The 23,962-nt window shown below is 44.1% G+C and overlaps 1 protein-coding gene across 1 annotated transcript in view; it reads right to left on the bottom strand.

The window, feature by feature from the left end:
- GNA13 (G protein subunit alpha 13) overlaps nt 1-18,688 on the bottom strand; it is a 29,270-nt gene extending 10,582 nt beyond the window's left edge. The window contains exons 1-2 of the mRNA XM_021537017.2: nt 18,353-18,688; nt 15,990-16,216 (exon numbers count right to left, since the gene is read on the bottom strand). Of these exons, the coding sequence (XP_021392692.1) occupies nt 15,990-16,216; nt 18,353-18,635 (510 nt within the window). The 5' untranslated portion in view covers nt 18,636-18,688. The remainder of the gene's footprint in view (nt 1-15,989; nt 16,217-18,352) is intronic.
- Between the last annotated feature and the right edge of the window lie 5,274 nt (nt 18,689-23,962).

Genomic DNA, 23,962 nt, shown 5'->3' with positions numbered 1-23,962 from the left:
GTCCTGATTTTCTCTGGGGTGACAAACTGCAGCAGGAACACCATTTTAGTGGCACACAGCAGCAACTGCTTACAATGACAGCAGTATTGTATCTTTTCCATCGTCTGTTCTAGCCTCAATCCTCTAAGGAAGGTATACAGGGAAGAGCATTCCTAGTTCACAGAAAATAAACTCTGATGCACGAATCCACCAAGCTTCCCAAGAAGGAGTAACAGGATCAGAATTCAGGCCTTCCCAGTGCTAAAACCACTGTCTGTAGCCAAATATTAAGGCAAAATAAAATTTAAGGTCAGATTTAATTTCTTTTTTAGGTGCCAATAGGAGCTGGCAATCTTCCCTTCCCCGCAGGGTTGGCTACATACCAATCAGGCAGATTTAAGACTCAGTAAGTGCAGGTATTTACTCTGGAATACCTGGGCCTCAGAGGCTGAATTTGTGTGTGTGCATACAAACATGTATTTTAATCTGAGACAGCTTTTTATACGACTTACAGCAATACCTACTCCCTAAAGAAGCATTAACTCTGCAGTTAATGTGGAAGTTACTACCTCTCCTTTAAGTCCCATGGCTTGCAGCTACTGCAATGGACAGAGCAGTTGGAGCAGACAAGCAAACCACAGCCTGGAAAGGTCACAAAACATCCCCACAGGCCACTTTCCAAAAGAGGGGATTTCCTGAAATCACAAATGCAAAATACATAGGCCTGCAGCGACAGCAACACTCCAGAGCCACACATCCAACAGCAAAGTCACTCAGGGAACACTGAGATGCCAGCTCCACTTCTGGGCTGTCACCTAGCAGAGTCAATGGCAGACAAACATCAAGGTGGCCAGGCTGAAACTGAGGAGCCTGAGCTATGTAATCCATCAGTTACAACATAACACAGCTCATTAAGCAGAGACATTCCAGCTTCCCTCCTCCACACCGTGGGCTCAGCTGCTTGGGTTCTCCCCTCATAAAAATCTGTTCAGACAGCAAGTGCTGCGGACATGACTCAACTCTCTAACCAAGGATAGAAGTTGTTCATTCACTGTTTTTTTACCAATCTGCATACCAATTAAAAACCTTCAAACTCATCATCTCCTCTCCCATCCCACTCCAGCCACCCATCCATACCACACAGCCACAACCCTGACCAGTGGTAATTTTCTGTCTGCCCTGGACATGTTGCTATCAGCAGGCTGAGCTCTGCTAACTACAGAGTCCTGAACAGCAAACTACCTCTGAACAGATCTTTATCAGAATGCACTACTGGAGCACCAGAGAGTTTTGACCCATTTAAACAAGCTTCAAAGAGGCAGCATTACAAAGCAGCCCAGCTTCAATCCCTTCCCAAAGTGTGTAGTTTTTTATTTTACCCAATAATGAAGAGAAACACATTGAAAAACTTGGCACACAACAACCGAGGAAAGCCCTAATGTCACTTATTTTTAAAAATCAGTTAGAAAAAGATTCATTTACATCCCTGTACAACAGCAGCCCCAAAGACAGCTTCTGTGTTAGGCTGCTTTTTCTTGGTAGATAGAGAACAAGATCCCACTCAGTAAATCCATGACAGTGAGCATATTTAAATAGCTGTATTCAACAGCTATCACCTAAAATTTCCCTTCTGACAAACTGTAAACTCTCTGGTTTACCCAAGATGACTAGAAAAAAGAAACCGGGTTTCCCCACTCTGTCCCACTAATGCCAGTGTGGCTCACCATGTCCAGCCCTGCCACGAGGCTGCTCAGCAATCAATGTGTGGTGTCATGCCACAGAGGAGCCACACTAAGGGCAAAAGCTAGACAGAAACAAGAAACTGAAGGATCTGCCCCCAGTAAAACCCCCACAGTTCTCCATTACACTCCTGCTGTCTTCACACCCACGTTCTGTGAGTACATAGGACGGAAATTTAAAGATTAGCTAAAAATACAGTGATGTCCCCAGGACAGGAAGAACCTTGACCTATTGGAGGGAATCCAGAGGAGGCCAAGAAGTTGCTTACAGAGATGGAGCACCTCTCCTACAAGGAAAGGCTGAGAGAATTGGGAATGTTTAGCCTGGAAAAGGGAAGACTTTGGGGTCACCTAACTGTGGCCTTCAGTACCTGAAGGAAGCATACAAGAAAGATGGAAAACCTATTTAAAGGATCTGGAGTGAGAGGACAAGGGAGAATGGCTTCACACTCACAGCAAGTAGGTTTAGACTGGTTATAAGGAAAAAATTCTTTACTTTGAGGATTCCGTGGCACTGGCACAAGTTGCCCAGAACTGTCAATGCTGCATCCCTGGGAATGAACCAAGGCCAGGCTGGACAGGGCTTGGAGCAACCTGGGACAGTGGCAGGTGTCCCCCCAGACCATTCTATGGTTCTGTGTGATAGTCTTAAACCAGTCCCAGGTTTTCTTTTTTAAATGCAGATGAACGCTCTGAAGTCATTTGTACAGTTGAGCAGTTTGGAAATGCAAATCTCTGAAGGCTGCAGTGGAAGGAAGCAACCATGCCATGGTGCCCAACTCATCCCCTGTCCACTTCCCTCTGCTGCACTTCAAGCACAGCCCAAAGGTGCCAACACAAGGACAAAACCCAACACAGGCTAGGGCACACATCTCAAATGAATACTGAGGTGCTGCAATAAAGCAAACTTCTTGAGCACACCCCAATATAGCAGAATTAATAAACCACACATCAGCTCCAAAGACCTTCTGGAGCTTCAGGAGGGTGCTTTGGCTGTTTTAAACCTTATTGAATTATACCAGGGTATTGGATTTTTAAGCAGTCCCTTTTAAATGCTTGAGAAAGATGCCCTTTTTTGTTCAGATAGAATATAGATGTCTCAGCTGTGGCCCTTCAGCCTCCTCCTGATTCAGAAATGCATGCAAACCACAGGAAGTTGACTGTTAAGTAACTTTATTCATAACTGTCAACTATTCCATTTTCAGAAAGGTTTGAGTCAAACCAGCCTGTGTCTCCTGGAGCCCTGTGATGCTCCCTGAGAGAGCCAAGACACTTCATCATGAACGTACAAGAAAACACTGAAATCCTACTCCTATCAAAGTGACTGACACAACAGCTTCCCCTACAACTTTGCATTTAACTACTTGTTAAATGAAATATCTCCAGTTCTCTTTTTCCTAAGACATTTTACAAATTCATTCTTTTTAGAAAGCAGAGGTGGTCATTTAGTTGTAGGCCAACACCTGGTGGTGTGGTCATCTGGAGTAAACCAGAGCAAGTATCTTTTCTAAGCAAAACACAGCACAAAGATCACCGACTGGTTATTGCCTAAAGCAAAGTAACCACAAAAATATTTTTGGGGAGGGAAAAAAAAAAAATAAACCTACATGAAATACACACCAGATGAACACATCTTTTAAACCCAGGAAGCACCAATTTATTTGGTTTCCATGAAAACAATGTCAGTGATCTAAATATGATTTGTTGAAATCTTAGCATAGCCAAATGGCTTTTTAGCTCTTCAAGGGGATAAGGGACACTGCATTTTTTCCACTAGCAATTGCTTAAAAAAGAAAAAAGATATAGAGAAAAAGCATCAAATTAACATTTAATCATCACAAGGTTTAAAGAAAGAAACAATTTATCAAACCATCTAGGTTTGGCTGCAAGTTCAGTGGAACATACTAAACTGACAAGGCTTATTAAGTGTCTGAAATAATAAATGTGATACTTTAAGAAAATAGGAAATACAACTTAGTAGCTCTATATTAGAACTTTAAGAACCACCAAACATTTTTTTCTTCCGGACCTTACTTGAATTTCTTGAAAGAGAGAAACAAGTATTTCCTACTTTATTTAATTAAAAACCCACAAAAACACCACCAAAAAAAAAAAAGCTTTTTTACAAGCCTAATTTAGAGTAAGAACAGGTAACTGCAGTGTTTTTAGGCTGATGTGTACATGCCTAAATATGCAAATCAAACCATCATGACTCTGGAGAATCAGCTTGAAGGATGATGATGGAGACATAAGCAGAGTCTGAAAATTCTGCATTTTACAGCACCCTAGTAATGCTTATAGTACACACTTCATTACGTACAGAGTGTTTTTCTGTTAGGGGCTTAATCCAGGAAAATCCATATCTGAGGATTTTGTCATAGGAAAGAATCTCTAGCAACCTTTCTTTCTTGCCACCCCACCCTAAGCTGATTTAAAAGAAGACTGAGTACAAATCAATACTGCTGCCACTGAAGTTTTAGCAGATGTCTTCTGAAATGACAGTAATAAACAGAGGGATAATAAATGGAGAAGCATTTCAATCAAATGAATCAATGCAGATTCCCAGGGGAAGGGAGATTAGAGGGCACAAACTCCTCCACCCAAACAGGGAATATCCACAGCACTGCACAAAGGAGGGAGATGATCCAGATGATACATTTATGCCATGAATGCATATCCTAATTACAATAAAGAGCTCAAATCCACAACTAGATTGTTAGAACAGCAGGTTTAACCAAATTTCATGTCGAGACATTCAACTGGTTTGGTCTCTTTTGCTGGTCTCAGACTTGGAGGTAAATGAAACAATCTTGGTTCCTTCACAGTTTTCAGGTTTCTAAAATTTCTCTTTCCAGCCACTCCTCCCAGTGCTTTTTGAAGAGGAGTCTTCTTTCAAACATTCCCCAGTCAACAGACCAGGGCAAAATTTCCCCATATTCATACCTATAACCTGTTTACTCAAGGAACTAAACTTTAAAAGTATACTTTCCCTGTTTTATAGCAGCAATCCAGCAACTTGATTGGTATCTCCTAAGGTGAGGGGAAACAATTTATTTCTGAATTGCCACTCCATGCTCTAATACTTGATTTAATACTCACTCTTCAAGCAGTAACAGCAGCATTCTGGAAGTTTACAATAAGCATATACAATAACTAATTTTTAGTAATGGTGCTGAAGGTATTTGGGGAAAAAAGCCCAGGTAAGCAGTACTATACTTACTTCCCAAACTGCAAACTGGAGTCAAAATAGTGTGAGTGTGCATTAACACAAAACTCTGTGATAGGTTTCCTTTCTCTAAGTGTTAATTATGGCCAAAGCCCAGCAGTCTCCATTTATGCCCACATAAGCATTACTGTGACCATGTGCAGAGCAGCCAACTGTTCCATGTGAAACTTATCCCAAACTCTCCAAAACCAAAGGGCAAACGGCTGGAAAATGGCACTGCTGCCAGTGGAAGCATGAATGGAGCAGCCTTACAGGGGCTGAGGACAGACAGTGCATGTCAAGAGCAGATATCTAACATCTCCCAGCTTCTTTCTCCAGCTCAGCCATTTGAACAGTCATTTAAACCTGATCTGCCCATTTCCAGAGATAAAATTCAGCACAGTCTCATACAGCTGAGACGCCTTCCGACAATTAATTCCTGTTTCTTTGCAAGAACGGAGAGTTCAGACACAGTTGCTGATACAGGAGTACAAAATAAGGCTGCTCCTCATCGATGCACATCACAAATGCGTCACAGCTCGGGGAGCTCAGCCCATTTCCCCTTTTCAGCACTCATCGTGTGCAGCTCGAGCTGCATTTGCCTTTCTCCAGAGCCATCAGAACTGCGTCACACGGGGTAGAAGTGAAACCTGGCCCGTGTTTGGTCACACAAACTGAGGATCTGGCCTAAGAAAAGGACAGGTTCAAGTCCCAACTCACAGAAGCCATCTTTTGTAAAAGCTTTTGGTGGCAGAGCAGAATTTGTGTTTGCAACAGCTGGATTGCTTTGGCTGGAGACTGCTCAACTCCAAAAGCACCAAGAGAGGAGTCACCCCAAGTTTATTTCATGACTGACATTTTTATCTTGCATAAGGGTATTAACAAAGAAAGGTGAAGGGGTTTAAGAAGGGGTTTAACCCAATAATATCCCTTTAATCTATTATCCCCTATTTACCATGTAATCCAATTAATCCATAATTCTCAAAATGTGGATAACAAATGGAGGGAGACAGAGCACGCCAACCTGAGGGCCTGTACTGTGACATCCTGGCAGCACCTGCAAGCTGGGGACATCTGCCATACCCTGAGAGTGACAGAAGGATGTCACAAGCCAATCTGGAACTAAATACTCCAAACAAGGCTCCAGCATCAGCTGCTGCTCCTTCCTGCACCCAGCAAGGCTCCAGCATCAGCACTGCTCTCCCTTCAAAGTGCCAGACTCACACAACTCACACTTAGATTGTCTCCCATCAGTAGAGCATTTACAGTTTCAAATATACCATGCAGCTCCAATTAAATTAATTAAAACATGATTGAACTCTAAAAAGATGTTAATCTGCATACCAGTATACCACAGAGAAAACTGTTCCAGTTTTAAATTACTTTCCTAAGAGGGAAGAAATCCATTTTGGTTTTCTTAGTTAGGTATCCCTCCCTTCTCCTGGTGGAACTTAATTGCTGAATTCTTAATTGCTCAAAAATATGCAAAGTCACTACAGCTTTTAGGTAGGAAACAGCATTCCACTAAAACCTACAAAACTACAAAATTTCTCCACACCAGGCATTCTGCTATTGTACTTCTAATTCTGAAAGACTGCTTGGAAACCAGGATGTGACATATTCTAGAAACAGCTGAGACTCCTTCCAACAATTAAAAACCCTCAGAGTCCACAGCATTAATCCTGAAATGAAGAAATTCTTCCCTGTGAGGTCCTGGCACAGGTTGTCCAGAGAAGTTGTGGCTGGCCCACCCCTGGAATGTCCAAGGCCAGGCTGGACAGAGCTTGGAGCACCCTGGGATAGTGGAAGGTGGGGAGAGGAACAAGATGAGCTTTAAGGTTCCTCCATCCCAAAGCATTCTGTGATTCCATGATTTTTCTTAGGATCACCATGCTTTCAAATAGAAAGCAAACTCAAGGTTGTTGCAGCCCCTTCTGGAGATCAGAGCCAGGCTGAGAAACACATTAACTGACACATGGGACAACAACAGACCCAGAGCATCCAACCAAAAGGCTGCTGTTTGCCAGAACCCGAAAAGAAATTAACCCATGAAAGCAAGGATCAGATGTACTTTGTTTCTTCAAAGGTCTTTTTACTCCCTCCCCTAAGTATTTACAATCCCAACTCTTCTTCCACAAAGTTTACTTTAGGAAAGGCACCAATACCTTGCAGATTTTCAGATTTCATTGATGAAACCAATCCTCCAAGCCCCAGAACACACAGACCTAGAAATCCTATGAAAACATGCAGTGACCAAGTAGAAACTGCCACCTCCCAGTTACTATTTACACTCAGGGCAGCATCTCTATAAACCTCAGATGTTTTGCACACAAAACAGACTGGAACCAGACTGTAAACATTTGCTCTTCTTTCAGAGCACTGACCCACTGGCTCCATGACTTCATATGTTTGCAACTCCAACTGCATTTAATCTAATGCTGGAGCAGTGGTGAGTCTGCAAATCTGCCATCCATCATTTAGAGCTTTACTTGCTTCCAAGCTGTACAAGACCAGGAAAGGCTCCCAAAAACACGACAAATATTTGGCATGTGGAAATGGATCAGCACTAAAACTGGCCATACTGAACTTGAAGATGCTTGAAAAGTCCATTACTGCATAAACTCTGCTCTAAATCACAACATTTCAAAATCAAGAGCCCTGAATTGGATCCCAATGCATTTCTCTAGGATTTAGTTTTAAAGTACATTTGGTTCCTATTTCAGCCTCATGAGAAATCCAGATGACCAAATGCTTTTTAGTTCCTTCCTCTGTCTCAATTAGAAGAATCCATTTCAATTAAGTTCTGGTATTTCTATCTGCAGCCAGTGATGCACTCATAAACCAGCTCTTGTTCCAAGCTGACAGGATCCTGTGATCATTTACTGGGTCTAGTGAAGGATCTACCTGTATCATTAGCTGAATATTGGAGCTTTAAAAAACTACTAAAAGTTGTTGTCTACAAGAGCTCAAAGTAACAGTGAAGTACACAAGACTCCCGAAACAGCAGCAAGAGGCTGAAAACATGTCATGCCACTTGTAGAATTTCACACTATGAATTAACTCAGACTAGAAATATAAATTAGTTACTAGACCAACTATATAACTTTGCTACTGAAACCAATTAAGGGTCCCAATACAACCCACTTGCATAATTTTGTGTAGATATTTTGAAATACAAATGGTACCAGCGCACTGTTTCCACCCCTGGAAATTCTGCATCCTCTTGATTTGGTCACCAGTGAATGATAAAATATCATAATATCATCATGTGCCCAAAGAGAGAAGTGCTCCCAGGCTGGGTGCAGATTCCAGCATTTTGTTTAAAATAATTTCCCCAGCATCTTTAAACAAAGGAAAAAGAAACAGAAACTCACATGGTATTACACATTTCTGTACTCTTGAGCCATAAAAATAATTTGAGGTCTTTTCAGTTCCTTGGTTAAGTCTCTGAAGAAGAGCATGATATTTCACTTATTAACTGAGGAGACTCCAAAGGAAAAAGAAATTTAGGGCAGGAATGACTATGATGGAGAAGTGTGCAACATGGTACAGTGAATTGAGTGCTGTAAAATGCAGCTCACTCCCTATTACTATTCAAAAATATTTCTTTTCTGAAGTAGTTGTCAGTTACTGTGATGAAAATTCAGGGTGTTTTCTGTATTTAAAATTCCTCAACTTTTCAAGCTCTATTACCCGATGTTTCTTGTTAATGCAGACACGCAAGTTAAGAAGATACTGGAAGTAATTTAGGACTTTTTTAGCTGCTGATGTATTCTTAAACATCTTTATCACTATTTAAATTCAACCCATCAGGCAGCTCTGGGATAAAATATAAGTGTTAGTCTCCAGGATTATTCAGATTTTTATTTAAATTAAACACATTTTATTTACAGTTTGAGGCTGTCAAGTTAACTAATATCATGTTCTATGACTTATTTATTCACCTTAGATAGAAAATAAAGGCTTCATATTCCAGAGCAATACAAGATACCACTTGGTATCAGGCAGCCTCCATCAGCACTGTGAGTATACAGCCTGTTATTCTGCAAAAGGGCAGGTTCTGCACCCTTTAAACTTCTCAACTGAATTTGACAATTCAGATCCTTAGCAAAGTGCCAGCAGACACAATGCTGGCACAGAGATTATCTTGCTTTCCCACAACTACAGTTATCCTACTGCTTTTCTTAGTATTGAGTGAGGTCAGCTGCGCTTGGGTTTTCTCACATTTTCTTAAGCAACTTCCTCAGCTACCACAAGCTGAAGTTTCCTACCCCTTCACTAGTTCTATGTAAGAGGTACAGCTGAACCCAGAAGATATCAAAGCATTTACCATGAACTGAAGTCTGGAACAAAAAAAGAGCCAAAACAGTCACCCAGTACTACCTAGGTACAATAAATATGTGCTTGGTGAGAGCAGACTTCACCAGCCTCTAAGGCTGAAGCTGTGTTACAATAAACTGAAATTAAGGAACAGCAGCACAAATCAACACTGCCTCTGGCAGACACCTTAGTCCTGAAGGATCCCATATTTACACATGAAAAAGATACTCTGTGCTCCTTGCCTCGGGGCAGAACACAGGCATGGAAGATGCCACTGCATTTATCCCACAGGGATATCCCAGCATGGAGATTTGCTGACAGAGCCCAGGACTGTGCAGGGACTGTGCTCAGGAAGTCATTTCTAAACGGACCCAGAATGGGTGCAGCCAATGCTGTTTAAATTCCAAAGGTTGTAATGAGACAGCTCTGCAGGTACCAACATGTAACACCTTGCAGGTGAGTAGAGAGCACGGAAATGAGCTTGCAATGAATGTCTGTACCAAGGGCTCAATTTACACTGCACAGCAGAAGCAGCAAAAACTCCTCTAACACATTTGCAGAGATTTAAAACAATCTGCTGAGAAGATGTTCACACGCTCAAGATATGAATATTCATATTCAGAAGGGCACTTGTATTTTATATTTATTTAACCATGGCTTGGTTATAGAATTCTGGTTTTTTTGCAAGAAGTAGGTCACCTTCAAGTCTTCTGCAACAAAGTGTTTGGGAAACTAAGGCGCATGACTATCAACAAAACACAGCTTGCTGGAGACAGAATATGTATAAGAACACATCCCTCTGCTCCCACACTGCATTGTACAAGTCTGCATTTTAAAAGTAGTGGTTCCCCATAAACAGATCACAGAACCCCAGAATGGTTTGGAAGGGATCTTAAAGATCCCCTTGTTCCAGCCTGCTGCCATAGGCAGGGACCCCTTCCACTAGACCAGGTTACTCAGTATCTGGATTGAGTCTGAATTAAGAATTCCATCCTGAGAGATTGAATTGAAACCATGCAGAAAATATAGGCTTGTACAAGCCAAGTGTAGCACACAGGAGTCCAAACGCATTCCTGGTTGGAAGATAACTCATCCTGCTTTGGTCTGGCACAACAGGTCTGCATCAAGACAGCCCCCGCTGAAAGACCTTGAGTCCAGAGCCACATTTGTGCTTAGCAACAGAAAATAAAAATATAAAAAAGAAATATAGCAACATTCTGAAAAAAAATATGGCAAAGATGTTCTCCATTAAAACCAGACCAGCACCAACTGGAAATAAAGACCAATCTACTCTCCAAACACTTCAATATTTTGCTGCTAACAAGAAAAGTTACCAGGCAGGAAAGGAAGAATGGTGGAAAGGGAAGAAGGCAGTCCCAGAAACAGCATTTCAACTCTCAGAGGTTGAAACAGAAATCCTAATCCTAATTTGGAAAAGGATAAAAAAAGGCATTTTGTGTTAAGTTAGTATTATTCACCTGAAGATCATTCAGCTTGACTGAAATATTACAGTCAATCCCCACTACCAAATCACTGGAATACACTGAAGGGTTTTTGGCCACAAACCTGGAGTAAGGATATTCAACCCTCTACTGCTGGACTCTAAAGTTAATCTCTATAAGGAGTCTTATTAATACCAACTCAAAACCAGCATTATCTTGTCATTGGGACTGGAAAACCAGAAAATCTTCCAAAAATCCACGTCTATTTTGAGGATTTGAATGGCCAATTTGTATAAATTTGTAAAGCAGTTTTCTTTCCACAGTTATAGCAATGATCATTGATAAATCCTTTTCACCTTAACACCATGAGATGACAAGTAGCCTTTTCCAAGGGCTTTAAGGAGTCATGATCACTCTACACTGGCCATCCTGTGATCTGATGTTTGGCAGAGTACTTATTAGAGAAAAGGGAAAAAAACTGTTCATACTTCAATACATATAAAGCAGCCACTTTTGGGGTTTCCATACAGAAATTTAAGCAATAGTCAGTGTAATTACAACACTGCATTTCAATAAACTAACTCTGAATTATGTGATTGAATGCCTCAATAGTCAATGTTTAGACAAATGTTGAGTGACTGGGTCTCATGCCTGAAATGAAGATTCTCCTGTCAGTCTCAGAAACCTTTCCCGAGTTTATGCACTCAGTCATGTCCCAATAACAGAAACAACTCCTGCACCCTTCAAGCAGATCCAAGAGGAGATCCAAGGGGAAAGCCATGCCTACTTCCCAATGTAGGGGCATGGGGAAGTTAAAGAGATGAATACTGGGAGGAAAACCAACACACTGCAGAAGCTGCTGAAAGGCTTCTGAAAGTCACTGTCACAAACACAGCATAGACACTTTAATGAGCGACAGGTAAGACACTCTTTTTCCAGGCTCCACACTTGTGACTTCAGAGGGACTTTGTGCACTGACCTACAGCCGTCCCATAAGATGGGAAGCCACCCATCAAAAGGGGAAAGCCTCAACATCTGGCAACTTAGCCTGGCTTCACACAAAACTGACCTCTGTAGGATCAGGCTCTATAATCAGGCACATTTCAAGATATGCTGCCTGTGCACCTGAAAGAACAATAAACTTTCTTAATATTCTGCAGTGTCCATTTGAGGACTCATCCTTTCAGTAGAGCTTAATTAATGTTCTTGTCTGTACAACAGCTCCACTAATATTCAAAAAGAACCCTGAAAAGCCCAAGGAGAATAAGACAAAACACAATACAATCTCCCAGTAAACGGAACAATACTTGCCAAAAATACTTGCTTGCAACAGAAAAATGCTAAATGGAAGCTGCTGCAAAGCTATCAGTGTAGCTTCAAGCAGAACACGCCTTTTCCTGTCTTCTATAATCTGATCTAACCCTTGCAGACATGTCACAGAAAAAGCTGTGATCCAGAGGTGAGTGCATATCCTATAATCCTTACTGTATCACCTGTGCCTGCAGTTCTATGCAAATATGGACAAAAATGAAGTGTCATCTCATACCTCTGCAGCTTTCTGGCTTTAAAACACCCAGCAACTGTCACTTAAACTGCAAGTAGGCCATTAAGTATCTGTCTGAAGATCAACAACTGCTGGTAGCAAAGATCAAAACCCACCCAAAAGTTACCTTCAACAAGAACAAATGCAACCAAAGCTTATCACACATCTGAGCAACTCAGCTCTCTTCTCAGAGAACAATGAGACTCCTGAAGAATACTTCAAAATGCTTCTCTGTTAACAGCTCTCACTGCAGTTCAAGAAATGCCTGACATGAGAGAGAAGTACAAGGCTACTCTTACTCACAAGGGCCTTGCTCAGTGTTCCACAGCACCAAACGCTGCTCAGCTGCCAGCGCCCTAGGGCAAAGGCCCAGGAGAACAGCAAACCTTTACAGCCACACACTGAACAGCTCACCAGCACAAACAGAACAGCTAGGCAATGCCCAGGTAAGTCAGTTTGCATGCTGCAGAATTCACAGAATGGCTGTGTTTATCCAAGTCACTGCAGATTTTTACCGGAAACCAAGCAGCAGCGACGGGAAATGTGAAATGTTAATGAGGTGTCAGAAGGTGCTGGGCTGATTCAGGCTAAATCTGTAACTCACCCGTGTCAGCCACCTGAAAGGCCAGGGAAGAAACAAGCCTGGTGACTGAAGGAGAGGAAGCCCGAGGATGACCAGAATCTCCACTGTAAGTTACAGAACTGCTCAGCTACAGAGCCAGCACAGTTACCTGTGCTAGCAGAACAAGCACCTGAATGAGTCTGGTTTGTAATAAAATGGGAGGGATTAGAACATTAACCACCTGGGAAGCACTGAAGTGGCACATATTGCACTAAGCTGTAATTAGCTCTTTCCAGTTTTAAAGCACTACACAAGCATGACCTAATGAATTTTCATGAACGCTGCTACTAGTGGCTAGAAGGCCCCTATTTTTATACCAAGGAAAATAAATCATACTGGCTATCCCATGACCACTTGAGTTAACAAAATGAGGAAGGACACTCCAGTGAACTAGACATGGAAATGCTGATTCCTAATTCCATTAAAATACAACCAAGTTCTTCTTTTTTTTTTTTGCTGCTGCTGCTATAAAAAGATCACATTGTTTCCTTTAGGCTCCCACCATCATCAGTAAAAGATCCTGGAGAATAACAAAAAAAAGCAAGAGCAGTTTAACAAATCCTCACAAACGTACATATATGTTGAACTTTTAACCATATTCTTGCAGAAACTTCAATTTTAAACCCTTTTTCTTTGTAGTTCCTACCTGCCCAAGCTACAAATGCCTTCTACACTACATATTTTTGCTGCCTTTCCTCCAGATTTTAAATGTAAATTTTGACATTTTTCACTCCTTGCCCATCACTGCTCCATTTCCCATTTGCCCACCTCTACCTCTTGTCCCAGAGTGTCCTATTCCCATGGCAAACACTTCCCTCCTGTTTCTGCCTGTGCTCTCTTAGTATGAGCCATGTTTTTCAGTCCAGTGAACAGTCTGAAAATAATTTACAGCAGATACAGCCCAATAATGCCCCTCTATCATGTCAGTCCCAGAGCTTTAATCTACTTTTGTGCCACTTCTCCCTCTCTCCTACTCATCTAATGATTGCTGCTATCTCTCGTTTCATCATATTTTCTTGCCACAAGCAGTTAAACTGGAAGCAGAACTGTATTTTCCCCTTTTTCCCCATTCTAAAGTGTTAATTTTCAGTCTGGAGCCTTCAAGAGTCAGGACTTGACACGCCTGAACTGTCTGTCTCTCCCAACTTCCCCCTGCTCTACCTCCTGACTGGGACACGCCTGTCACTCCCTCCTTAACCATTTGTGTCCTCCTTTCTTGTCACAGCACACACCTGAAATCTCTGAACACACTCTGCAAAGCCTGCAGTAGGTACAGCACAAACCCACACTGCTCCAGGAGCTTCCCTCTGTTCTGCTGCCCACATGGAGCTCTGGCAGAAGTTAAGCTGAAGCTTACTGGGGTAAAACTGAGACTTCATGCTTGGCCAACACAGATCACAGTGCCTGCACTCAACACAATGACATCATTCAGCTGCCTTTTTTTTTTTTTCTTTCATGTTTATAACTTGGCATAAATATGTTCAGCTGAGATTTTGAAACGATTTAGGAAATAAAGTAATATAAGAATAAATAAAGCAAGAATAAATAAAGCAGTTACCTTGCTTTCAAAAATTAGGATAGCAGCACATAAAAAATATTCCTGAGTTTTACCTAAAGCACAACATAATAAATATGTATTTTTGCAAATAATTACACAGATTTAGGGATTTACAGAAGAAAGCAACAGCTTTGTTTCTGCAAGGTTCAGAAGAACAAGTTCTTCACTACCCTCTTCACAACCCACTCAAAGTGAAACTGTGCACGTTTCATTTCAGTTATGGAAAGAACTCACTTCCCAGAGCCTCAAAATGACAGAACAGTAATTGCTCCCTTCCCTTTGCTACACAGCCTCAAGTCACTAAACATGTTTAATCGAAGACAAAACTATTTTAGTGAACAGATTTTAAGCAGATCCCTCCAGCACAGCAATTAAGCACTAGAAGTCCCATCTGCACCAGAATCTTGACTACAGAAGAGCAATTACTCTTTTATGATCCCATGAAGGTGAAACTCAAGGAGCAACAGGTCCCCTTAGGAACTTATTTACAGAGCTCAACCCAGGGCTGGGCAGGTGATAGGCCACTGCAGCACCTGCCCATTCTGCAATCTCCAGAAGACATTCCATGATCAGGGCAATACATATTTATAGAATATTTACACAACTTCTTTAAGTCAGGCTATGATTACACAACCATTCATAATAGCTCAACAGGAGACATCATGAGCTATTGTTTGGATTCACACTAACACAGAGGTTATTTTTAAGACATAAAAACACAAAGCCACTCATGTTTGAGAGACCTACAAGAACAGATTTAATCTATTTTAAGGTTCTCAACCCCCCACCCCCACAAAACCCTATGCCACTGGCATACACAAGTAAGAATCAACAATCAAATTTAACTCAAATTTTTCATTTCTTTTTGCAGCATTTGCATGGGAATGGAGCAAAGGGAGTTCAGTTGTCACAGACAGTTCGAGCTGCTACTCAAGAATCCAGAGGTTTCTTTTTCCTTTCCAACCCCACTACTGAATTGTGTACTCCCTCTCTATCCCACTATAAAATTGTGTACTCCATCTTCAGCTGAGAACTTCAATGTAACAAAAGTCTCATTACATGAGTATTAACACAGACATTCAAAATTAAACAGGAAGTATACAGAGGGAATGTTTGCTAGATTGCTCAAACTGGAATAGAGAAGGGAGTGGTTTTTAAATTCTTCTCATTAACCCATGCATATCTTTTCTTTAAAAATCACATTACTATTAAGCATGTCTTTTTTTGACAAACCATCTTTTTTTGCTTGGCTTGGTTTTTTAAGTTGATGCACCAGTTAATAAAAGGGTGGTAATAATCATATGGCAAAAAAACCGTGCAGGTACCAGCTTTGTTCCAAAACTTAAAAGCCCTCAATACTTCAGCTTTCCCACATATGAAATGAGGACGATTACATCAGAACCTCTTTTATTATTATTAAAAAAAAGTGGGGGGAAGTAGCTAAATGCAGCTGTGTGCAACACCACAGAGTAAGAAAACTCAAAAACGCTAAGGAAGCGGCTTGGTCGGCGTTTCTCAGAGAATCGAGGCAGGAATAAAATCACAGAGGGGCAGTTAAAGACACTGAAGGCCAAATCTTACCAGCTGGAACTCCCTGCGCCTGTCGTAGGCGTGCTGGATGCCACTGTCTGCCCACAGGGCTCGGATGGCTGGCAGGTAGTCCAAAAAAACCCCGGTCTCCACCATGCCCTGCGCCACGGTGACCGCGCGGGTGTCGAAAGCCATCACCTTGTCCCCGTTGCTCTGGTTGGCAGCATCTCCCCAAGGGATATGGAGTTTCTCTCTGGCGTCCACCAGGACTCGCACACCTGCAATGACGAGGAAGGACACTGTGAGCAGAGTTTCTCAGCATCTACTGTTTCACCAGGCTTCGGATCTGCACTGAGGCGAACAATGCACCTGCTCTGCACAAAGCTCAATAGGAACATCCACCCAGGATGGGCAGGGAATCAGGAAGCCAAAAAACTGACTCAAACCACTACATATACAGGTAGCAGCAAACCCCGGATTTGCTATCTCAAGAACATGACTACCATCAACAGGATGCAAATTTAATTCTTGAAAATGTGCTGTTTTTAATTACTAAGTTTATCTGCTACCAAATTCTTTCACTTGGCATGAGTGCAAGACAAGGAATACTTAAAAGTTTATTTCGAAATACGTTAAACCACCTGATGTCTTGCTTTAAGGTTCTCTAAGTTTTGTGAAGAATACAAACTTGGTATCCAGTCATACCAAATTATACAAAGAATCTCTATCACTGACAGTATTTCTATCATTGCCTTTCATATTTTCAGAGAGACTAAGACATGTACTAAAATCATTGCACTTGCTAAAAATATGTTTCTATAGCTTAAGTGCAGAGGAATTGTATCATCTAAAGGCTTCCCTGCACTTGTGTGGTTGTTTTGGTAAATATTTTCTAGAAGAGCATTTTAAACTTCTTTTCAGAGTCCTTCTGAAGGATATAAATCAACTGTCCTCATATTGCAAGAAAATTATTTCTAGTATTGAATTTGCTGACGAAAAAATAAAAATAAAAATCCAGAAAGACTAAGCAACTGTAAAGGCATGGGAAGAGATATAAGGAAATTAAGATGTGGCAACAAATGACTGTTCAGTAACATACTCATTCGATGCCAAGGTGTTTTCTCAAGGTTCAGTCCTTTTCCATGGTTTTTCTCTCTGTCAAAGGCAGGTAGGTATCTGTCAAATCTATCTGTGACTGCAGGAAAAGAGCGTCCCAGACAGATGTGCAGGTCCTATGTGTATACCTTCACAGAGCATGAAGTAGCTTTAACAATAAACTTTAACCTGGTTGAGATTCATGTGCATGATTTCTACTGCCTTCTACTGCTATAAGTAGTTTTTCCAGGCTTGATTCATCAGCAGGTTTGTAAAACAACTCTCTTTGAGAATTGCTGGATTTTCAGGAGCTGAGTCTGGCAACACTGTGCTGTTTTGAGAAACTTCATTAAGATCTGCTCCAACTATTACACAGTCCAAACTGAATATCCAAGGAGCAATTTAGGTAAGAGAAAATGCGTGAAGACGACCAATGAAGCCAGGATGACAGTAGTGAAATCAAGCGTCCACTACTCCCCTAAACCATGTGTGGAGGTTTTGGCAAAGGATCTATGAGAGAGGCTCTGCCTGCGGGTTGCAGTTAATTGATGTGTCAGCCGAGCAGCGATTTCCACTGCAGCAAAACGCTGAAAGCAAAGGGCTGGGCTCCTCCTCATGCACTTCCAGGTGCATCTTCCCCCCATCCATTACCGCTCATTAGAGCACTCGCATTACCAGGAAATCACAGAATCACGGAATCAATTAGATCGGAAAAGACCTCTGAGATCATTCAGTCCAACCTATGACCGAATACCACCCTGTCAACCAGACTTGCCATTAAGTGCCACGTCCAGCCTTAAACACTTCCAACGACAGTGACTCCATCACCCCCCTGGGTAGCCCATTGTCTCAATGGAAGAAATTCTTCCGAACGTCCAGCATAAAGCTCCTCCGGTGCAGCTTCACACTGTCCCCTCGTCCTATCTCTAGTTCTCTGGGAACAGAGCCCGAACCCCACCTGGCTACCACATCCCTCCAGCGGTTGTAGAGAGCGATAAGATCACCCCTGAGCGCCCTGTTCTTCAGGCTGAGCCCCCCCCTTGTGCTCCAGCCCCTTCCCCAGCTCCGCTGCCCTTCTCTGGCCTCGCTCCAGCGCAGCACCGAGGGCCAAGCGGGCAGCTCCCGGGGCCGGAGCCGCCCCGCGGGCCGCAGCGGGCGGCGCGGTGACACCGCCGCGGGCCGGCCCCGGGGCACGGCCGCGGCGCCGGGACAGCGCGGCAGGCGGCGGCGGCCGCGGACCCGCCCGAGCCGCCTCTCCCCGCCCCGGCCCGGCCGGGCCCGGCGCTCGCAGGGCGCCCGTCCCCGCCGCCCTCACCCACCCTTGATCACGTTGCTGTAGATGGTGGCGCGGAACTCCTCGCGCGCCGCGCGGTCCCAGTCCTGCCCGTGGATGATCCGCATCTGCTTGAGGAAGGTGGACTTGCCGCTCTCGCCCGCGCCCAGCAGCAGGATCTTGACGAGGCGCTTCACGTAGGTCTTCTCGCGGTTGAGGCACTTGTCGATCTCCTTGGACTTGCGCTGCTGCTCGGCCTCGCCGCTGGTGAGGAGGCAGCCGGGGAAGCAGCCGGCCAGCGCGGAGCGGGACGGCAGGAAATCCGCCATCTTAGCGAGCGCTGCCAGCCAGGGGAGCGCCCGCCCGCCGCCCGCGCCGCGCGCGCCCCGCACCGCGCCTGCGCGCCGCGCCGCGCCCGCCTGCACGCTCCCGCCCGGCGCGTGACGAGCGCGGGCCCGCCCCCCGCGCCGGCCCCGCCCCCTCCGGCCCCTCACAGGAAATGGCGGGAGGGACCCTCAGGAGCGGGCCTGCTCCTGCGCCGGCTGCCTCACTGCCCTTCCCAGCGCCCTGAGATCCTCGTAGCCAGACTGGCAATTCACCTGTAAAACACCGCCTTCTCCTCAAGAAAGCCCCCGAGTCGCCTTGAAGTGGAGCTTGAAATCGCGATTTTTCAGCGCCGTTCCTGGAGGAGATCCAGGCTGTGCCTCCTGGCAGGTGCCAGGCTGCTCGCGAGGAAACACAGTGAAAGAACATTCAGGCACAGGGTGCTGCTGTGTAATGGACTTAAAGGTTTATAGATGCACATGATCATAATTTTAATGTGCTTTGTAATGGAAAATAAATTTAAGGTGGGCTTCATGGAGTCATAAAGGTTTGGAAGAGACCTTTAAGATCCAGTCCAACCACCCACCCAGCATCCATAAAAACACATCACTCAGCACCAGGTCTGGATGTTTCTCAAGCACTTTCAGGGATGGTGACTCTACCACTTTCCTGGGAGCCCTTTCAATTGCCAGACCACCCTAACCATAACTTTTTTTTTCCTAATCTAATGAATCTCCCACCTTGAGGCCATGTGCACCCATCCTCTCACTGCAGGCAGGCAGAAGAGACTAAATCATAGAAACACAGAATCAATTAGGTTAGAAAAGATCACTGAGATCATCCAGCCCAATCTGTGACAAATCACCTCTGTCAACTGGACTATGGCACCAATTGCCATATCCAGTCTTTCAGCACCTCCAGGGTGTCTCCACCACATCTCTGGGCAGTCCATTCCAATGTCTAATTACCCTTTCTGTGAAGAATTTTTCCATAATATCTAACCCCATCCTCCCCTGGAGCAGCTTGAGGTTGTTCCCTTGTTCCCTGGAGCAGAGCCTGACCCTCACCTGGCTGCACCCTCCTGTTGGGAGTTACAGAGTGAGAAGGTTCCCCCTGAACCTTCTGTTCTCCAGGCTGAGCCCCCTGAGTTCCCTCAGCAGCTCTTGGTTCTCCAGCCCCTTCCCAGCTCCATTCCCTTCTCCAGACACGCTCCAGCCCTTCAATCTTCTTCCTGAACTGAGGGGCCCAGAACTGGACACAGGAACTGACACAGCCACTCCTGTCCCTGTCCCTGTCCTTGTCCCTGGCTCCTCATGGGTATGTTTAGGAGAGAAGACTGAGAGGACATCTCATCAATACATATAAATATCTCCAAGGGGAATGCCAAGAGGATGGTCCCAGACTCTTCAGTGGTACCCTGTGACAGGATGAGGAGCAATGGCTGTAAACTAAAACACAAGAAGTTCCACCTCAACATGAGGAAGAACTACTTTCCACGGAGGAGGCAGAGGCTTGCAACAGCTGCCCAGAGAGATTGTGGAGTCTCCTCCCTCTCAGGAGATGTTCCAAACACACCTGGACGTGTTCCTGGATGACTCTGCTTAGGCAGTGGGGTTGGGCTGGATGATCTTAGGAGGTCCCTTCCAGCTTTAACAAATCTGGGATTCTGAGGTTCCATGGAAAGGAGCCCCAGGCTCACCCGACCCCGTGGATGCAGGGAAGCTGCTGGGCAAGCGGCCCAGGGAGGTCAGCCCTCAGTCAGGGGGGCAGGATGGTGCTTGCCAGCTAAGCAGGTTTTCTTTTTGCTGCAGAAAGAGAGCTGTTTTGTTAAAACATTTGAAAAATTGGCATGTCCTTCCTCACTGCCTGGCTGAGAAGAGCTTCCCAGTGCTGCAGGGTTGCAGCACCGAGCTGAACAAACAGCCTGGGTCCAACCTCTCCCGAGGCACAGTGAGCAAAAGAGAGTGGGACTCTAGCTGATCCCGAGTTAAAAGGAGCAAAGATTTATTTTCAATGGCAATCCTTCATGTGAGGAGTAGAACAAATCTTAGGCTGAGGGACCTGCAAGGACTGAAAATCTCACGGACTGAAAATCCCACACTTCATTCAACACAGCCCTAAGCACAGCTTAGTAATTTGTTTTAATAAATTAACTTTAACTACCATCAGTAGTGCAAAGATTGCATTAAACATTTGTCTCTCCTTACATCTCCTAGTCTTTGATATCTGCTGAAATTTCCTCTTAATCTTTTTCTGCTTTTCCCCCCAACATTAATAATAACTTAGAAAAAGGGAAAGATAAATGTGAAACTGTGAGGTGAGTTTAGAACAAGGAAATGTTACTTGGCCTCAGCTGGAAGGACCTTCAAAATCTGAAAAGCGCATCAGTGTTCTCTCCTTAGGTTGGTCCCACATGGAGATAAAACTGTATGGGAATTATTTCAAAGGGGCTTACCAGAAAAAAAAAAAAAAAAAAAAAAAAAAAGGCATTTCTTGTAGGAGAACAGGATGTGGTACAAAATTAATACAAGGAGCACGTCCTGTTACTCTTGGTACAGATGTGGAAGCCAGTCATTCCTGAGCTCTGGTCTCAGTTTTAAAATGAAGTTTTAAGATATTTGTCTCAACTCTCATCTTACCTCCCTAGCTGCAGAGGACTCCTGAGTTTCTCCAATCGAGCCACTTGAGTGCTGGGGAGTCCTTGACCTCCCCGTTGCTCTCCCCTTCACGTGGGGAGCTCTCCAAACCCCCACTCCGTGCGCTGGCACAGCAGCCTGGCTCCCAGCCAGGGAGGGGCTGTTCCTGCCCTGCCTGACCGTGTTCCCTGGAGAGGGCTCCGCACCACCCAGGTCACTGTGAAGCCAGCTGCATCCTCCCACCCCAGCAGCCAGGCTCCATCTCTAAGGCAGGGTGCATAAGGTCTTGCTCTGCTTGGCTTTTTTCCTTCCTCTTTGCCACTTCTTTCCTTAGCTTTCCTGGAAAGCCCAGGAACGACGGGAAACAAATGCTGCCCGTTTGCCCCAGCAGCTCTTCCCATGAGGCTGCTAAGGAAACTTCTCATTTTGAGTGCTTGTGCCCCACCAGGCAGGACAATGGACTCTGGGGATATTCCTTTAACCATTGCCTTGCTGGCAGAGCTGAGCTCAAGTCACTCCTCTCTCTATGCCACAGTTTGCACAATTTTTTTTTTTTTTTTTTTTTTTTTTTTTTTTTTTTTTTTTTTTGAGCAAACTGCTTTGAAATCTTCCTGGAAGGAACCAAGTGCTAAAACCAAGCCCCCACCTGCCACTTGTTTCACTTACTGTTACCCCTTCCTTCCCCTCAGGGCGTCCCCAGCTTCCTTACATAGAAAGGTAGCTTACTCACCACATGCCTTTTGTGTTGGATGATTCAACTTTCTGATGTGTGAAAAAGGGGCAACCACGTAGGAAATGTGACCTTTTAAAGTCAGGGGGGGATTCCCTTGGCAGTGCTTTCCACAAGAGAAACTCTGGAGAATTGAGAGCCAGTCTGTTGAGAGCAATCACAGCTTGTGGGGCTGCACAAGGAGACCAGAGGGATAAAATCCGGCTTTCAGCAGAACTTTTCCCAGCCTGGACACACTCTGTGTGAGAGGCTGGCAGGGATCTGTGGGCTCTGGAGAGCCCATGGACACTCACCATTGCCCTGTGATTTGATGTGATGTGATTGATGTGATGTGATGTGATGTGATGATGTGATGTGATGGGATGTGATGACCACAAGGGTATTTCCACTATAGCAGCTTTTACCCTGTGTGGGGTAGAACACCCATGGAAACTTGCAGCTACATAAATACCACTGCATTTACTATACAAAACAGGAGGTTAAGGGCACTCCCCAGATAATGTATTTCTGCATTATCTGGGGGGCAGAAAGGCCAGGGTGAACGTAGGGAGTCAGAAATCTGGAGGGAATCTCCTTTATGACTGCTGCCAGTGCTCTCCACCACTCTTGTTGTTGTTCAAGTCCCTTGTTTTCTTGACCAACAAATATGCCAGCCAGGCTGCATCAAGGACTGGAGAATTCTTTGCTTTCTACAAGTGTGGGTTTCGTGATTAGAGGCCCAGGAGTGTCTGCCCTAGACAAGCCTCTATAATCTGATTTAAATGCCTCGTGCTTCATGTGGCAGATCTGCCCAAGAGCATTAACTGCTGGGACGGTTCACCTGGGCACAGGTGAAATATCAACTCATCTGTGTTTGGTGCTGTGGGTCACTCACAGATGTTAATAAAGCTGAATTTACCTTGGACATGTTGTGGAAATTACACAAACTAGCTTTAAAATACAGGAATATCCATAAGCTTCATCATAGCTTGTCAGAGAAGACTAGAAATAGAAAAAACGCCACACCTGACCTGTGAGGGGGTGTTTGGGGGATCGGAAGGATTTAAAATTATCAGACTCTTTGGAGCTCAGTGAGGCTGAAGAGCTCACAACTCAGCGTGAGCTTCTCAGAGCTATTTTTCCTGGATCTCCTGCAAGACCATTTTATTTTTGAACTCACTTAAGACCCACATTTCAAATGTTTCTCATGACTAAGACACCTATATTCTTCAGTGAAACTGTTAAAGTCAGCATTTTGAGGTGAAATGGTTTTATTCCTTTAATTATGTGGGACATAGGAAGTTGTTGGTAGTTGATCCTTTACTTAGGCCAGTGTTAGCACCACACCTGGAATTTTTCTGAGTCCTTTTACCATCACTTGTGTAACAGACCAAGTTGTTTGGTTTTAAAGTGCAAATGGTTCAGAGGAAGCATTGTAGACTGTAACAAGTTTTCCTATTTTGCCTAAAAGACCAAGAAAATGAGCCACATCTTTTTATGTGCTCCTTACTCTGATGTTATCTCCCAAAGAATTCCTTGCAGATACTCCTGCCACTATCTGTCTCTCTAAGAGATGGAAGCACTCTAGCTCACTAGCATCATCAAAATGCCTGCATACCTTTGCTGTGCTTTCTCTTACTTTCTAGCTCCCCTCTGAACTCCCTTTCTCCTCCTTTTTGCCTCCAGGACCATCTGTGCTGCTGAGTTTGTCACCCTTGGCCTTTCAGAGGGGCACCAGGATCTGAGTTTGGTTTGGCAGAACAAAAAAGCACTTCAGACCCTCAATTATGAGACACTGCAAACATGAAGAGCTCCACTCCTGCTCCTTTTGGCCATCACCTGATGCCTTGAAGCATGAGGCAGGATAACTTGGGTACCAGTGTGGAATGACAGAAGTTGCTCATCATCTTTGTAGAGCAGAGTGTCTGATCCAGCTGTGACTTACAGGGGAATTCCACATGGGAATGGTTGAGCAGACACAGGGGAA

The sequence above is a fragment of the Lonchura striata genome, chromosome 19, assembly GCF_046129695.1.
Source record: "Lonchura striata isolate bLonStr1 chromosome 19, bLonStr1.mat, whole genome shotgun sequence".
Lineage (NCBI taxonomy): Eukaryota > Metazoa > Chordata > Aves > Passeriformes > Estrildidae > Lonchura > Lonchura striata.
This window is presented reverse-complemented; position numbering and strand designations above follow the sequence as displayed.